Source organism: Nothoprocta perdicaria, unplaced genomic scaffold (genome assembly GCF_003342845.1).
Source record: "Nothoprocta perdicaria isolate Ctin4 unplaced genomic scaffold, notPer1 scaffold_50, whole genome shotgun sequence".
In the NCBI taxonomy this organism is placed as follows: domain Eukaryota; kingdom Metazoa; phylum Chordata; class Aves; order Tinamiformes; family Tinamidae; genus Nothoprocta; species Nothoprocta perdicaria.
The window spans coordinates 2,146,329-2,163,502 of NW_020455755.1; the positions used below are offsets into that span (position 1 = coordinate 2,146,329).

A 17,174-nucleotide genomic window follows, 5' to 3' on the forward strand; every position below is an offset into this window, starting at 1 on the left:
CACAACATCATCTTGCCAGGGCTCACAAACTCCTGCTCTGAAGTCCTGCAAGACTCCCAGGAGTGCCTCAGGGCTTCTGCTAAAAGAAATGTCTTCTACTAATTAGAAATCTGCTGGAACAAAAGTAAATTCACTGGAACAAATAGCTAGAACAGGTTGAAAGTCTCCTCCTTCACAAAATATACTTTTATTTATAATGTATGAGTGTGTGTGTGTATATATATATATGCATACACTTGTATTTATAAAATGGATGAAGGTTTTTCTAAATAAAGGAGAAATATACATAAKCTAGGTGGGAACAACAGCTTTTAACAGGTCTCAGAGAGAAAATTTGGCAACTTGCAGCACCTGGTTGAGAGGATGGCAGTCAATTGGGCCAAATGCAGGTGCCAGCCTTTGGCCACTGCTGGCAGGAATGGCTGCAGCCTCTGCCAGGCACGGGTAGCAATGTGTAAATACTCAGTATGGATTGGATACAGGCCCCAAAGCAAAGGGGATGGCTACTCAGGACAATTTAATATTAAAAAATAGAAGTACCCACAAAGTCTTACCTGCTTAGCCACCTTCAAGAAGGGGTTGCCAAAGACTTACATAGCAGCACATCAAAGGTCACCAAGGGGAGAAAAGCACCAAAGATTTCAGGCATATCAGAAAATTTGCTTTAAATGAAGCCACATTCTTTTTTCCCATCCTTGTTAAAAAGCCCTCAGTTCAAAGCCAAGCTGGTTCCTCCCTCGTCCTTTCCCTCCCACCATCTATCATTATGAAGGGACGGAGACGGGTTAGACGCAGCAAATGCTTCCACTGGGATTTCTGGGAAGTCTCAGCAAGAAGAGCYGGGCTCGTGCTCGGAGATGCTTGGRTGACACATGGCGGGAAAGGGGGACTTGATGGTTCTGCAGGGATGTTACCCACCCAGGCAGCTCTGAGGGGTGCCACTAAGGTGAGCCTTGGTGCAGCGTCGACTGCTCCGTGTTTACACATCAGGCTTTAGACTGGGCTCTTCTTCTTTCATTTCATTTCAGTTTTAAACATGCAGGGCCTATCCTGATCACAAAGACACTAACAGCAAAATTCCTACCAGTTCCAGGGTGGCAGGATTTGTCCTTTCCCCATATACTCGCTAGCCCTTTCCTGCAAAGTCAATGGAATAACAACCTCTCACTTGGCTCCAGCACTGCACTCASATGGTTCCTTGGAAAGACCCTGGGCCTTCTTGGGGCTCCTATGGCAGCTYGGGCGTCTCCGAGCAGTGGCGGCTCCCTGGATCACTTTTCCATAGTGTGTGTTTTTGGGGACTCTGCCAGCCCTCCTGCTCAGTGATACCGCGTGCACCAGTTCAACACATCATGTGCTCTTTTAATGAAACAGTGTCTGCAGTCAAAGCCAAAGGCCAGATTGCTATAAAAGACGTTCAGAATCAGCAGTCATTGGACTGCTGCAGAAAGCTGGGCTTTTTTGTTGTTGTTTTTCTGTGTTTTCTTCCTTCCCCCGCCATTTCTGCACAGTCCCCTTGCACGAGCAGTAGCGTGAGATGAAGCGAGCGGCACGGGGCGCTTCTGAGCTCACAGCCTCCAACGGGACAGGCCCCTTCTCTGCTGGGTCCGTAAGCCAAGAGGGAGCGACCAGGAGGAGCAGGAGGTCCCCGGAGCGAACTTTTTTCCTCTTCTTTTTCCTCTTTGTTTTCTCTTCCTATTCTTGGCACAGAGGTGGCCCAGTCTTGGAGCAGGTCCTGGGAGCGCGGCAGCAYGGAGCCGGCTTTCCTGCAGCACCCGCTGGAAGGAGGGATATGATTCCTGGCTACRAGCAGCCATTAACCAAATACCGCCAGAAAGGGGTAGAAAAGGCAGCAGAGAGCTTGGCCTTGTAAAAATAGCTGTAACTTGCACAGAGCGGCACAAAAGCCCCCGTGCTGAGCAGAACCCGCTCGCTTTAGGCTGGCACAGAGGACCGGGTTGGCTCTGCAAGCGCCCCGCGTGTCTCACACTGCCCAAACGGGCACAATGTTATAGCTCATATTGGCTGCCCGCACATTGCATTTAATGGGGCATGTYCCTTCCTCTGGTATTCCTGAAAATCACTGAAATATAAATGAAATGAAAAGAGTTCTTCTACTGACTCCTAAGAGCCGCCAGTTGCACAGCGCTTGATGGCCACGTGTAACAGCAGTCGAGAACTATTTAAAACTATTTAAAAATGGCTCGCGCTGTGCTAAAACACTCTGTTCTAACTTAGGCTTCTGGAGATGTTACTAAATTAGTCCTGTCCAAAGGCTTTTGTGATATTTAATCATCATCATAAAAGCCGGAGGGCTTTTGCCTTGCCCTCCAGAAGGGCTCTGATGGTTTTGCTGGTCCCACACCGTCCTGGCAAGGTGCTGCCCGACTGTTTGATTCCAGAGACACCGAGACACTTCCCACCAGAGCTGCCGTTATTAAACAATATATTTTAATCGTCACCACCTTTCCCACACAGTCGTGGGCCAAATCTCTCCTTGCTGGCTTCAGCCGAGCCACACAAGGGATGAATTTGGCTCAATACATATAAAAATACAACAAGACGAGTAATAAAAAGAAATGTTTGGGTTTCTTTTTTTATAGCAGTCAATACTTTGCACCGTAAGAACACACATGCCTGGCCAGTAAAATCCCATGATAAAGGACCGACGTGTTTAAGACTTCATATGCAGAGTAGCCCATGGTGTTTAATTACACCAGCGAAAGACACTGTGTTTAACAGTCTTTCTTACCTGGACTCCACACTCGCCAGCAGAGCTTAATTACCTGAGACACGCGGAGCCTTTGCCTGCCGGCACCAATAACCCCCACTCCTTTGCGCATCGGACTCGCAGAATATTGCTCGTTTTTGCTCTAATTTCCTTATTTGGATGAGGGCCTTGCAGCATCTCACTTCCGGAGTGAGTTTTGCACAGCTCAAGTGCTTCATTCCTGGCACATTCCTGCTTCTTTCTTGCCCTTCTCCCACTTTTTTTTTTCGCTCCATGCACCTCAGCTCTTTCTGCCTCCCCGGTCCTTTTGGGCCAGATGGAGGTTTATGGCATTTCCCCTCTCGTGACTCTTTGCTGCACCATTAGAAGAGTTTCAGCTCCATCCCAGGCCCAAAAAGACCTAAACTGCTGCAGTGTGAATCTACTTAAGGCATTAAAGAACATGGGCCTTGCCTGTCCATTAAATCACCAGCACATGAACAGCCACGTGTGGAGCAGGAACAGCCTGAATCCAGCCCCCGACTCATCAAGAGTGAAATTAAGACATTAATTAAGCCAAGACCAGTTTTGCACAAGCTCATTCCTTTCCCTTTTTTGCAAAAATCCCCTTCAACCATTATGATTTTGGTGGAAAACGAGTCCTCATTACATCAAGCCACGTTAGATTTATAGCCCGTGCTCGGGCTGAGCTCCTCATTAATTCGTAGGGGCAAGAGGCTTTTTCTTTTTCTTTTTTTGGTCATACACACAGAAAAGCGATGCGATGCCGAGCGGTGATTTAGAGGCATCCCCCGCGCCACCGTCCTCGTCCCCACGCCGCGTCCTCGGCTCTCGCTGCAGCCAATTTCCTGCGTGCCCGCGCTGGAACAATCCTGCCTCAGTGCTTCCCTCCGGCCCCTGATCCTTTAATTTCCTCCAGCCGGCTCCTGCAGGGGACTCGTTCGAAGTTTTATGCTACTCTTTTGGACTAATCATTTACGACTGACTTTAAGGAAAAAAAAAAAAAGAGGATAAAAAAAAAAAGCCTCTTGGTGCCGCTGCGAGATAGCGGGGCTGCTAATTGGGATGCCCGGCCAGCGAACGGCAACGCAAATGACCTGGAAACCCCTCAAATTCTGCCCCTGGTTTTATAACAGGAGTGGTTATTGATTAATTTAGGATCTTATGCTGAGGTTACGGTCACAATCTATAAAATCCCTCTGCAGTGCAGGTTTTCACACCTCGACAAGGCAGCAGAAGGCTGCCGGAAAAGCTGTATAAAGCCCAATTAATGGACAAGCTCGCAATGGCAGGAGAAAGATCTCCTGTTTGGACTGGTTGCAAGCGCTAGACACAGGACTTGCACCATGTGACCCACTTTTATATGCTAAAATCACCAGATCTAACCTGAAAGTGCTGGTTGGAGAGACAGACGTTCCCAGAAAGGGCAGTCTTGAGCCTACCTGCCCCAAAACAAGACATAAGGCACAAGTACAATGAGGATGTCCATTAACGTCAAGATTATTGATGTTATGCACAGCAAAACAAACAACAAAATATAGCTTTATTGCATAAGAAAGTTCATTTATCACAACYTTTGTACTAACATTAAACTAAAATCCATCTGAACACGGAGAATTTCATGCTCCGCTCTTAGATAATGCCCATCTTGCCTTGTTTTGTAATCTAAAGTTTATCGAAATATATCAACTTTTTTTCAGGGGGAAAAACACATACCATGTTCAGCAAAAACAAAATATCCCTGCATTACAGGTACGATATAAAGGTGAATTTATTTACTGGCTTATTGCTTTATCTGCTATGGAGTTAATTAGAGCAGCGCAGATGCGGAGCCTCCCAAATATGTTATTTAGTAGCRGAGCTTTTCTGAACGGTGCAAATGAAGACTATCACGATGGCAGTGACCCAGGCTTAACTCAGCAAACAGGAATAGGCAATTATAGCAATTATTTTTGTATTTGTAAACWGTGCAGGTGCTAAAAATTCTTCTCAGAGATTTTTTTTTTTTTTGACGTTCAAGGACAAATCTATACAATAGTTTGATGGATATTACACGCCAGCCATCACTGCAAACTATTGTTAAACCTTAAAAATCAAAGTAAGTAYATTACTCCTAGTGAGAGCAAAGTCACGCTACATTTTTGAGAACAGAAATGGTTTTTGTTGCTATTTCTGGCTGCATTGAGTTAGCCTGGCTCAGATTCCCTCATATAGTGTGGCTAAAGCCTCGGAATTCACCATTTCACACACTCATGATAAAAATCTGGGGTTCAATTAAAAAATTATTCCGACTTGCTAAATGGAGTGTATTTCAGACTACTTCAGGAAATAGACAGGAGGAGATAGAGAGTCTGAAGTGATGGTTTATATGAATGGTAAAGTATGGCAGAAACAGAAAGATCTCAAGCAGCAGCCGATTTATACGCTGCTAATTCCCTCCTTAGACGATCAGACTTAGCCTGGTCTGATTTCAGCAGGAAAATCTCTGCATAGAGATCAACACTGGTCTCAAGCATAAGATCCTAATTATTTGAAAGGCATTTGTTTTCATAGCTTTTTTTTTTATGTGTCCAAGTCGATGGCATTTTAATGCCTTATTAAATGGTTGTTTTACAGCAGCCCGTCTGTTCAGTCTCTGTGCCCATGTCTGTACTTTGTGCTGCAGAATTTTACCTTTCATGCTAGCCAAAAATATTTTCCAAATTCCCTATAAAAGTTTTCGATATTTCCTAAGACAAATAAAGTGGCTTTTTTTTTCGTTTTTTTACATACTCTAAAATGACATTGATACGGTAGATATGACATATATGCCTTTCCATTTATGGTCTGCTTGCAAAAAGATGTGAAAGTTTGTGTTCATTAAGGGGATACGCTGAGCTAGCTTGGGCCCAAATTTATATGTTTTTTTTTTTTTAAATTACATAAACAAATGTGAATGTTTTCATTTCTGGTTGTCTTTAATTCAGCTTAAATCCCAGCAATACAAAATATTTGAACATTCCTCTAGCTTGTTTTCAGCCCAGACATTACAGTGTGGGGGTCTCTGAATGCACAAGGGTTAGAAAATGAACTAATTCAAAACTGTCTTGAAATAACATGGAATTGGTGAGAATTTTTATTTTTTTTTTTATCAAGTGACATTGAAGTGTAGGTAAGACGAATAAACATCCAAATGTTGCAGAGAAGCTAGACTTTAAAATGATGAATTTACCTGCATTCTGACAAGAATGGTGGTCAGATGCTTCTTAAAATATTGCTTTGCTGAAGCCAATGGCTCTACAGCCTGGGACAGAGAATGGGGAGCACGTTCCCATCACCTACACGCAGATTGCGCTGCCTCTCCAGTTGCACCAAAGAATAGCTTAAATTAAATTAAATTACAGATTAAATAATCACATCCTTCACTTATCTGTCTTATTAGTCCTGGTGAGTATGTAGTGGGGATCAGCAGAATGTTTTAAGATAAAGCATAATCTAAAGGGCCTGTTTTCGGCTCCTGGGGACTCTGTAGCAGGGAGCAGTAATGAACAGACGGTGGAAGCAGCCAGACCTACAAAAGAAACAGCATTTTAAAAGTACTGTATTTASAGGGGGAAGAAAGAGAGGTTTGCCTTTGTACATAAAGAGCTCTATTCATTAAAAGAAGTTTTTACAAATGTGGTTATTTCAAATAGTCAAAAAGTGTGAAATACACTTAAAATGAGTAAAATTTGTGGGTTTTCCTATGGGTTAAATATGTGCCATACTAATAAAGCTCTCCTCACACCTCTTCCCGACTCACGGTCTTTGGCCTCATTCTGCGAGATGTTTTGGATGGAGGGAGCTCAGCTCTTGGCTGGAACGGGCTGCTCGGAACTGAATTCCCAGCCCTGCGGGGATTAATGGACGGTCGAGGATCCAGGAGGAATCACTTGAACCTGCTGCTGGGCACGGCACGGCTCCAGCATCCTGCGTCCGGCCCCGAGGCAGCTCCAAGGGGCTGGATGGGCCCATCGGTGCCATGCTGGAAGAGGGGAGGCTCTAGGAGCWAGATGATGGCACTTGGGGCATGGGAATGGTGCAAACGGAGCAAAAAACAGGGCTGGAGGATGAGTCAAGCCAGCTGGCCAAGTGCTGTCAAGCCACCAGGCCAAATTTTAAATCAAAATTTCCTTGAATTCCTTGATTCTCACTGGAGATTTATAAGCCCCCCCACGTAAAGCTGCACTGGGGCTGGTGCTTCAGAGAGCCCCAAGTGCCGGCTGCAGATAAGAGTTTGCTGATGTTACTGATGCTGCAGGGCTTCCCTTGCCCACAATTAGCTTCCCAACGCTGTCATTCCCACCCAGGCTTTTCAAAACATACCTGGCGCTTATGCTGCACACAACACATATATCAACAGCTTAGGAAAAAAAGAAAGTGCTTTGCGAAATGTTAGCTCTTACATTGCACACAATTAAGTGCTACTGGACAACCTGCAGCAACCTGGCAGCACTGCTGAGTTAAGCGCAGGCTGATTCCTCGGGAGGGTTACCAAGTGATGAAAATCTTTGCACATCTGATTTTCCTGTGTTGGATCCCACCTACTGCATAAAGGGAACTGCCAACAGCTGCAAAACAGAAGATCTCTCTTAAAATCAGATTATTTCTCAGTGCCAGGTTATGCCAGGCCTAATAACCACATTACTCCTGCCCTTGCTCCTGTCCATATGCCCATCACCGGGACATCAGGTCTGCTGATGGATATGGTGGGGAGATGCCAGCACTGGGACAGGTCAGGTGTAAAAGAGCAAGACTCATAGCAGGAAAATTAGCAGCCTATTACTTAGCTTGCAGACATATATATATATATAAAATATATACACATATATAATATGCATGTRTATATATATATATTTCAGACATATAACCTTGTAGCAGTTCATTACTACGGTAGTGATTTGCTTCTTCCAGCACTGAAGATGGAGAATTTTAATGGCAATAAACCTCCCTTAATGTTAAGCAATTAATAATATGCAGTGTATTGCAGCTTATTTCTGGCAGGAGAAAAAGGAAGAATAATAGAGGGGGCATTCCTTCAAATATGTTTATTTACTAACAAAAAAGCCCACAACCTGCCTACCGCAGGCAGCAGATAACAGGGGAAGCGACATTCCTGCTTTTCCCAGCTGGGAGGCAATGGGCCCTGGCGGGTCCCTGCAGCCTGCTGCTGATTTGTACAAGCCATATATCCTTTCCTAAAGGAACGGCGGTGAAAATGTTCTCTAGATTTAACCACTGTCAGATGTTTTTTGAGCAGAATATTAATTTCTCTCCAGAGAACAGAAACTTTTTGTTGCAATAAGCCACCACCTCTCCAGCCCTTTGATTCCTTCCGTCGAGGCTGCCCCTGGAYCATAAGCGCCAGCATCCGCGTCCAGCCCGGAAGGTGTCGGAAATGTGGGGAGCCCGAAAATGCAGCAGGAAAATGCTATAGGAGCTCTGAAACACTGAAAATGTTCAATCACGCCACGCTCGCCATCAAAATGCTTCCCCTCTCCCCAAGTCCCTGTGGTGGCTACATGGTGCTAGCAAAGCCACAAGTAAACCGTCTCAAGGAGCAGCAGCAGGCACTGTAAACTGCGTAAAAACAAAAATAAATAAATAAAAGCCCTTCACCTGCCTGCCCGGGTCGCCTCCGTTTGCTCTTTCTCTGCTCAGAGCCTTCCCGGGTCACTGGGATGCTCCTAGTTAATCACTTCTGCTCAAATCACACTGCTGCCACACATCCATGTTAACTCAGGATTTAAATGTCTTAATGCCAGAGAAAATTAACCCCTTCTACAAAGGCACTAGCAGCTAAGATTGCTGCAAAGATTGCCGGGTCTTTAAAGTAAGGTTTGCATCACTCTTTCTTGAGCAAAAAGGTAGGGCAGCGAGCAGTGTGCTGGGAAAACCTGCCTGCTGCAAGTCAGCTATCCACAACCACCACGCTTCACCTGGGCCACATATTTAAAGGAAACTTCTGGATATTTAATTTGTAAGACAATATTTCCAGCATGTATTACTCTGCTATTAGCCATAATGAAATCCAAATCTTTYGTAGCTTATCCATCATTCTAGTCACAGCTCTCGCTCGCAAGCGGAGCAAGAACTCCAGCTTTCAAAATCAATTTTCCCACTTTTGGATGCATCGTGTTTCCCAGCAGTCACTGTCTCTGCTTTAGACCAATATATTCTCTCCCAGTACACCTAATAATTTAAGTTCGAGAGAGGGGACTTTATTCCAGTCATTTCACAGATCCTAATATACATTCAATAAGCAAACTGCCCAAATCTAGAGCAAAGCTGCAAGCTTTATCCTCATTCCTCCTGAGCTCAGCACTCTCGCCTTCATGTCTTCACGTTTCCTGAGCTGATTGAAGAACTTTCCCTGGACATTTCTGAGGCTGTGTCCTGGCCAGCCTCAGAGCAACGTTTATGGCCAATTTTTCAGAGGTCTAATACATAAACTGAATTATTCCCTTTAATTTTTCCACAGCTGCCCATTTTCCTTGTTTTGCAAACCAAGATTATCACTTTTCCTAATTGTGCAGTAAGGCCGGGGATCAGATCAGGATCACCCCTTTTCATCATTCACTTTACAAACTGTGTTCGGGTTACAGCGCTTGGCTGCGAGGAGCCCCACTTTTGGTCCATCTTTCCAGGCATTCAGCTGGGCTCTGATTTGAACAGAGCATCTGGGCTCCTCATGGATGTTTCTCCTTCAGAAGTAGAGTTTTTGGTCTTTTTTTTTTTTTCCTTTTTGAGCTGACCTGAAACATCCCATGTGAGTATCTGTAAATTTCAAATTACAAGCACTTTTTTCCTCCTGATTTCCTTTCTCCCTGAGATCTCTGACTCACAATCTTTTGCTTAAGCTATGGACTTCAAACACCAGCTGGGATGCTTTGATTTCCTTCCAGAAGAGATATTTTAGCTTATATCTTCAGCTGTGCTAGGAAGTGCCAGGTTGGCCACAACTTTTTTGCTTTCTGCTGTCTCCTGGTAGCCTTTCCAGGCCACGGCAGCCCAATTGCTTGGCAAGATGCTGACCTGGGCACGTCCATCTCGGAGGTTTGTGCCCAGGTTCCCTGTCCAGCCAGAGAAGTTTATAGATGCACCCAGATTTTTCTTTCTCACTGCAGGCCTTGGTCCTTCCAAGGAGGCTTCCCGACACTGCAGATTCATGTTTTAACTATATTTCGCATCTTTGACTTTGGCAAGTTCAGGAAAAAAAAMCAAGGTATTTGTGGGGGAAAAAAAAAAGCAAAAAAAAAARGCAACAAGTTTCAGATACTACTGTTGAAAAACAGTCTGGATGTTCTGAATTAATATTGCATTAGTAAAAGCCAAATGGCTCTATGCCAGGGCTCAGCCTAAGGTGTGTTTTTATGACAGAGCTATAAATGCACAAAATAAGTGGTTTATAATGGAAATTCTGACACACTTTTAATATTAAAGGCAGAAATGCATTGGTTGTGGCAAATAAAAATCTGACAGCTGTGGTGCTCCCTTGTGTTGTCGTCCTGCGCCAACAGGTCCACTTGGTGCTGGGTTCCACCTCCATGTGCTGCTCCAGCCACGCTGTTTTGGGGCAGATGAGGCCATACGTATTCTGGAGCTTGTCAACACTCCCTTTTATTTTGTTTTTCTCAGATCTTTTTGCTTTCATMAGCTGAAGAACTGGAGTTTCCCTTGACGTCCTTCCTTCCGAGGGCACCTTCCTTGCGTGGTGACTGTGGGTGGGAAGTGCGGCCCTGAGCCTGTGGGCATTGCGCTCAGTTCAAAACTCATGGTCAGAAACCATCCCCTGCTGATACTGGAGCTATGGATCAGCCTGTGAATGTCCGGAAAGAGGGGCAATACTAGGAAATCTAGGAGTTTACACAGGCACAACAATTATTGACATACTGTGACTGTGGTAACATTGGCGATGATGAAGAATTTTGCAGCATCATACAAGCAAATACCAYGTGCTAAATTCCTAAGGTGGAAAAAGGTGGAAAAAGGAATACAAGTTTTACTTGTATATAAATGCTCTAACTACTCACCTACTCCAGTTGCCTCCATCATTTACTCAAATTATTTACCACATATATATATATATATACACGTACATACACATATATCTCAAATGAAAGTGGGAAGGAAGAGTGCAAAAAGGCAGAAGCGTTTCTCATCAAAAATATTTAAGATTTGCAGATATAGCCATCCAGATCATACTGGGTATTTCTGATGTGTCTGCATTGCATGCATTAAATCTGAGACTTCCAAATGTAGCTGGAGGCTTGTGGAGAGCTTTCCTACCAGCCCAGCTTCCCGAAACACCTTTGGCAAAAAGATTATTTGGTTTGCAGTCATGTTCTTTAGGAAAACCAAGGGAGAAAGGCATCACAGAATATTGGATTACCAGAAGAGAGGTTTTTCAGACACATGCATACATAGACATACATACGTATCTTGAACATATTTGGTACTTCATACACAGGCTGGAGAGCAAAGAATGTGACTGAAATTGAAACAGATGACAAATAAACATGGGATGATAGATTAAACTTGCCAAGTAGCATACTAGCCTTCTCTGCTGTGACCTCCTCTTAATGCACAGATTAATGGCAACAGCAAATAACAATGCAGAGCGCTTTGGCTTTTATATATCTTTAAACAGAGAGGAAATGAAAACCAAATAACTTATGACTTATAAATAATCTATCTGGACACGAAATAAAACATTTGTGCCTATGAACTAAGATTCATGCTCTCACTTCCAACATCTTCCATTAACACCCCCAGGAAATTTAACACAATTAAATTAATGTTCCRAAGGTGACGCCGGGCTGAGGGAAGCGGAGCCTGGGGCACACTCCCTGGCTGCAGCCTTTAAGAGACTCTAGCTGCTTGAAAGGCACAAGCAAATTTTACTTGCATCTTGAGGATATTATTCATAAATTTACATTAGCTCAGTTTGATTGCTTCTTAGGGCATTTACAGAATGCTTGGAAATGAAATCAAACCTAATAATAATAATAATAATAATAATAATAATAATAATAATAATAATAATAAAGATATTATTTTGTTTCAAATAGGCTGCTGGTCTCAGGTTTGAAAAACCCCGTGGTTCCCTACAGGACCTTCTGTCAAAGCAAAATGCTATAAGCTGGTTTAGGATAGGCCTGAATCACTATTGACCAAAACAAAAAGTTGAATGCAAGTCACAAAAGCGACAGGATCTGAGGGCAAGACAGTATCCTAAAAAAAAAAAGTTTACTAGGAGGATTGGCCATGTCAGTAATTACACAATTAGAAGTTTTTAAAGGGCTGCAACGGCAGGAGAGAGTCATTGCTTACATGAGCTCATGCTTTTTATGCTGGATGGATCAAAATTGCTGGCTGAGCTGCCCAGGTCCATCCCGTAACCACCACGACACCTCTTGTCTGTGCACTCCAGCGCTTCTCCTGGGAACACAAACTCGTGGGCAAAACTTAGGAGATGCTTAAGGAATTCTTAGATACTAAGATAGCTGAAAATGCAAAGATAAGAGTTATGTCCTTGCTGGGGGGGGGGGCACTGTGGGCAAGGGTGGCACCTTATTTGAAGGATCATCAGAGTCCCAAGCTCCATCATCTTCTCTGTCCTGACAATAGAGCACGAGCAGTTTCATGCCCAAGATCTAAGGTAGGCCTAGAATTTAACCTCAGTTAAAATCTCTCCCACTCAGGATGTGGGACAGTCTCTGGGAGGAGCCCATGCCAGTCAGGAGCTCTCAGAATGGGTCAAAAACCCCCACTTTAGCCCAGGCGCAGCTGAGTCCTCGAGCCTGTGGCCATCCTGCCTGGGGAGAYGACGCAACGCCAATGATGGTCGGATAATCACTAGCTGGGGAGATTGAAGATTTCGGTTTGCTATAAATCGTGGCTGTGGTCACTGGCTACACTGGTGGCCCCTGTGAACGCTGCACGTTTTTAACTTCTATTTTTGCTTCCCCTCTAACCTATTTACATTTGTGTGTTTATTCACCAGTTCCTTCCAGCCCTAAACCTGGCTGAGTGCTTGCTGGGACGTGCATTTGCTGTCTCACAGAAACCCTCCTATGATGGGATCCCAGTGCCTGATTGGGGATTACAGGAAAGAAATGGGAACCGCTATAACAATCAATAATTATTTTAACGACGAATTTGCAGCTAATAATGTTTTCTTTCTCGTCACTCAGCATTCAGGCATATTCTGGGCTGGCTGCAAGGTCCAGCAGCAGAACGTGGCTCCTCTTCTCCTTGTGCCAAATCACAAGGGTCTGAGCGAGACCTAGGAAAGCTGCACCTGGGTTTGGTAAATGGATCTCTGGACCAAAGCTGTCAAAGAAGAGGACAAAATGACATTTTTGGTACATGAGAGGACCCAGGACTTTATGAGTGAAACCAGCACAGAACCAGGAGCAAAATGTTCAAAGCATGGTGGTGCTCTGCTTGGACTATGTGTCTTTGAAATCTGCTTATCTGCTTCATATATCTTTCAAGGTAATTATTTTAGTACCTCCCTTGCTATTTGTATCTACACATATAGAGAAAAAAGCAAAGACAGGTGAGACTGCTGCATTCCTAATATTCTGGTCAAAAACTTCTGTCATTTAACAGATCGACTAGAGCTTTTTCTCCTGCCTTCCTTGCATGTCTTTACTGGACAGTCTGATACCTATCATATACTGTTATGTCAGTAAGTTTTTTTGGGTAGGTGCTTAAAATATATATATATATTATTAAATTATTATTATTAATAATGTAATTAATAACAATTACTACCATCATTAATAATAATACACATAGTCAGTCCTGATGTGACCCAAGAAGCTGGAGGAAACTATCTCTGGGGAAAGGACCTTTAGCAAAAGAGTTTATTTTTCTTTTTGTGATCAGGCTTTTCTTGATTAGTCTCATGTGATTCTCATTGGTTACTTAAGTTGCTTTTAACTATAAATTAAGGCCCATGTTAGTTTAAGCTCTCTGTTTGGATGCTGTTGGCCTGAAGCCCTTCTGTGGGTACGTGCCCAGATCTTCTCCAGCTGTGCCTTGGAAAGCAGGGAGAGGAAGGAGGCTGAGGGCAGCTCCTGTTGTTCCCCAGACCAGCTCTCCAGGCTCGGCRGCAGCCACAGTGCTTGTTTTGGACCAGCCTCCCTCCTTTTATTAGCACTTTGCTGCTTTTTCTGGGTAAGCATATCAATGGAACTTTTTTTTTTAATATTTGTTTTGGTGTAAAACAAAGCTGGCTGGGGAGATGCTTTTCAGGCAGAAATACTGTGACTGAGAAGTAAAATTTTAACAGTGGATTAAAAGTCAATGGTTTTCTTGGGTTTGTTTYCTTTAAGAGAGGTAGAAACTAAAATCCATTCTTTTTGGTTGCTCAGGGTCCTGGAGAGCCCCAGTATCTCCTTCTAGTATGATTTAAATTATTATTTTTTACTTTGAAAACATTAACCATGATAGCAGGCTTAAAAAAAGGTATACAAAGCCACCACTTRGCAATAGAGCATACTGCTAGGCCCAAGAGCCGAAGAGATAGAAAGTTTTAGTGTGATCACGGGAGCTGGATTTGGAAAGTTCCTGGAAAAAAGTATGTGCTGTAGGACCTCCAATTTTGTTCCATTTTGAAACCATCAGGAAAAGGATGAGGAATGCAAGTGCTGAACACAAACCCAACCCCAGGCAAGGGAAGGATGCATGGACCCTTTGCTAGAACATTCTTGTTCTACCAAAGCCCTTTCCTASGTTGTAGGGAGGCAAAGGATTCAACCAGTATCGGGAACACACTGCACATAGTTGGTCTCAACAGAACAGCTGAAATCCTAGAATCACTCGGACAAAGATAAATGTGTTTCTCAGAGCCCGTCTAGACTATAAAAAGATGGTCCTGGGCTTCCCTGCCAGGCCTGGAGAGGATGTGGTCAGCCAGGCTCATTTGATCGTGTATGTGGTTGGACTGCACAAAACTCAAATCCTTTCGCAAAACCAGTGCTTGCTGAAAATATTACTCTAATTTGAGCCGTGGCCCTGTCGGACAGACGGTGTCAACCTGCCAAATATAAAAAATGAGGTTTTTAAGCTACTTGTTATTAGCTGCTCAAACCTTGACTGCAGCTGAGTGAAGAAACCCCAACATTCCCATGACAAACACATGGTTTAACCAAAAATATGGGAGGTCCTTTCCTCGGAGAAGATGACAGGCCTGAGGAATAATTGTTAAAATAAATACTCGAAAACTTGGCTCTCTTTCTTCACCTACACAGAAAGGAATAGTTAAATCTACAAGCCAAAATTTCTCACTAACTCCTAGAATATTTCTCCTTTGAACAYGGTGTGCTTTGATCTTAGTGTATGAAATACTTCATCTTTCAGAGTAATCATAATCAATGTCCAGTCTCATTTTGAAATAAAATTTGTAACTTTAATGTTTTCAAGGTTACTTCTAGGAAATGTGACATATATAATTCAATTGGTATTGTCTGGTCTGATGTCCCACATGTTAAAAATGAAAGTTAAGATATCCAAATTTTTCATCTCTTTCARAATTTGACATTGTGCCTACAGGACAATATTTCATGATTCACAARGCTCCCAACAGGAGCCCAGTTGAGTCCAGGTTGTTTTGATTTTTACCTGACAATAGAAGACAGAAATTGGMTAAAAAAGTAAATTTGGGATGATATTAAGGAATTATTCTGTTTGCCAGGTAACATTATCCTTCTAATATTTTGAAAATTTAAATCAGGTCAGTTAGACCTCCTGGGCAACAAGAGGAGAGCATTTTTTTGGAACAGTTTTAACCTCAAAAACAAACAAAAAAGGGTCTAGGTACCCTAAATGAGAAAATATAAAGTCTATCATGTACAAACCAGTTTTCTATTTGCAAGGGCATTCATGTGATCTAATCCTGAAAYAAATAAATGTGCATGACATCTTCAGTAGACAGAGTCTTATGTGCTATAAGAGCTATTGCTATTAAAGATTTCCCCCCTCCAAGATGCATCAACAGAATTAAAAATAGGCAAAGATAAAAATGAATTAAAAGCTTATAAAAATGAACATCTCCTATCTCTATTCCTTTCCACCAGACCTCCCCATCTGGAATTTATTTTTAGGATGCTCATTCCTTCTCACAGGTTCAATGCTACCCGTTTCACACCATTTAGCTATTGAAAGCTCTTGAAATTCCGGGCCAGAGAAGCCAAAACCCAGTGTATTTCACAGTGATGTAGCTAATGTGTCAGACTTGTAAAATAGCTCTTAGTGGTAGACCCCCATTTAGAGAAAGACGGAAACTAGCTTTAAATACTTAAGGCTTTAATATCTAGTCCATTACACTGCAGCAAGGTCTTGTAAAGAGTCAATTATGGGATACTTCTGATTTGATCCACATGCAAGGGAAATCCGCTTCTTTGCCTTTAAACCTCTGTAGTAAGTGTCCTGTTTAAATAATTAGTGACACTTTTTCTTTGATCAAATTGATTCACATTGTTATTCTTTTATGTTAATTTAAAACTTAATCCATGTAAAATCCAAGACAGATCTTAATCCATCACTTGGAGAGCTTTTATAAAAAGGCACTATCGTGAGATTTTCCAGAAAACACGACAGGTTAAAGATAGGAGGGAATTAACTTGAAGCAACATGCAACTTCTCCTTACCCCTTCTGAAAATGTGTGAATCGCCAACCAACTGGGCTCGAGTAACACAGGGAAGCAATGTGACAGTTTGTGTCCCTGCTCAGAACTATTTGCAAAGTTAGCAATTATTATAACACAAAAAAATCCCCACAATTCTCCAGCGTATTTAAGAAAGAAGCCAAAATCTGGGAGTTTCCTGTCATTAAAATGCATTAATCATGGAAAATATTGTAATGTGACTGGCAGTTATTTTAATTTATATCCTTGCTTTCTATCCAAAGCTTAGTTGGAAGTTAAGAGTAACAAACACAAGCACCGTGCAGCTGCTGCTGGAGCTGGAAGGGATCTCGGGCCAACAGGACTAGTGAAGGTGCTCAGAAAATAGAACAGGTAGAGGTGAAAAAAMCTTCTATTTAGCATTTCACATCCTTGCTCTCGCATTGAATAACATTTCTATAAATCTATGAATGAGGGGCAACACAGATAAGTGCATAAGTGCATGACTATATTAGTTTTGCCTGGGTCCATAAATTCAATAACCTATACTAATTTTAAATTCAATAAGCTATACTAACTTCTTGCTGTACACATTCAAATAATGCGAAGCAGTATATCTGCAGGGAAGTCCAAATTAGTTAGTCTTAATGGAACATGAACTGATAATTTGTGGGTAGCACAGTCACATTCTACCATCACATTTCAATAATGGCAAAATTACGGCTTTTAATAGTAAAAAAAAAAAAAAATGTCTCTAGACACTGCTGTTTAATACTAAAGGAGGCCCA

General features: G+C 42.7%; 1 protein-coding gene across 1 annotated transcript in view; it reads right to left on the reverse strand.

The window, feature by feature from the left end:
• Positions 1-6,188: 6,188 nt before the first annotated feature.
• The window catches only part of BRIP1 (BRCA1 interacting protein C-terminal helicase 1), a 90,128-nt gene continuing 79,142 nt past the window's right edge, over positions 6,189-17,174 (reverse strand). Inside the window, exon 24 of the mRNA XM_026048001.1 lies at positions 6,189-6,281. Within this exon, the coding sequence (XP_025903786.1) occupies positions 6,189-6,281 (93 nt within the window). The remainder of the gene's footprint in view (positions 6,282-17,174) is intronic.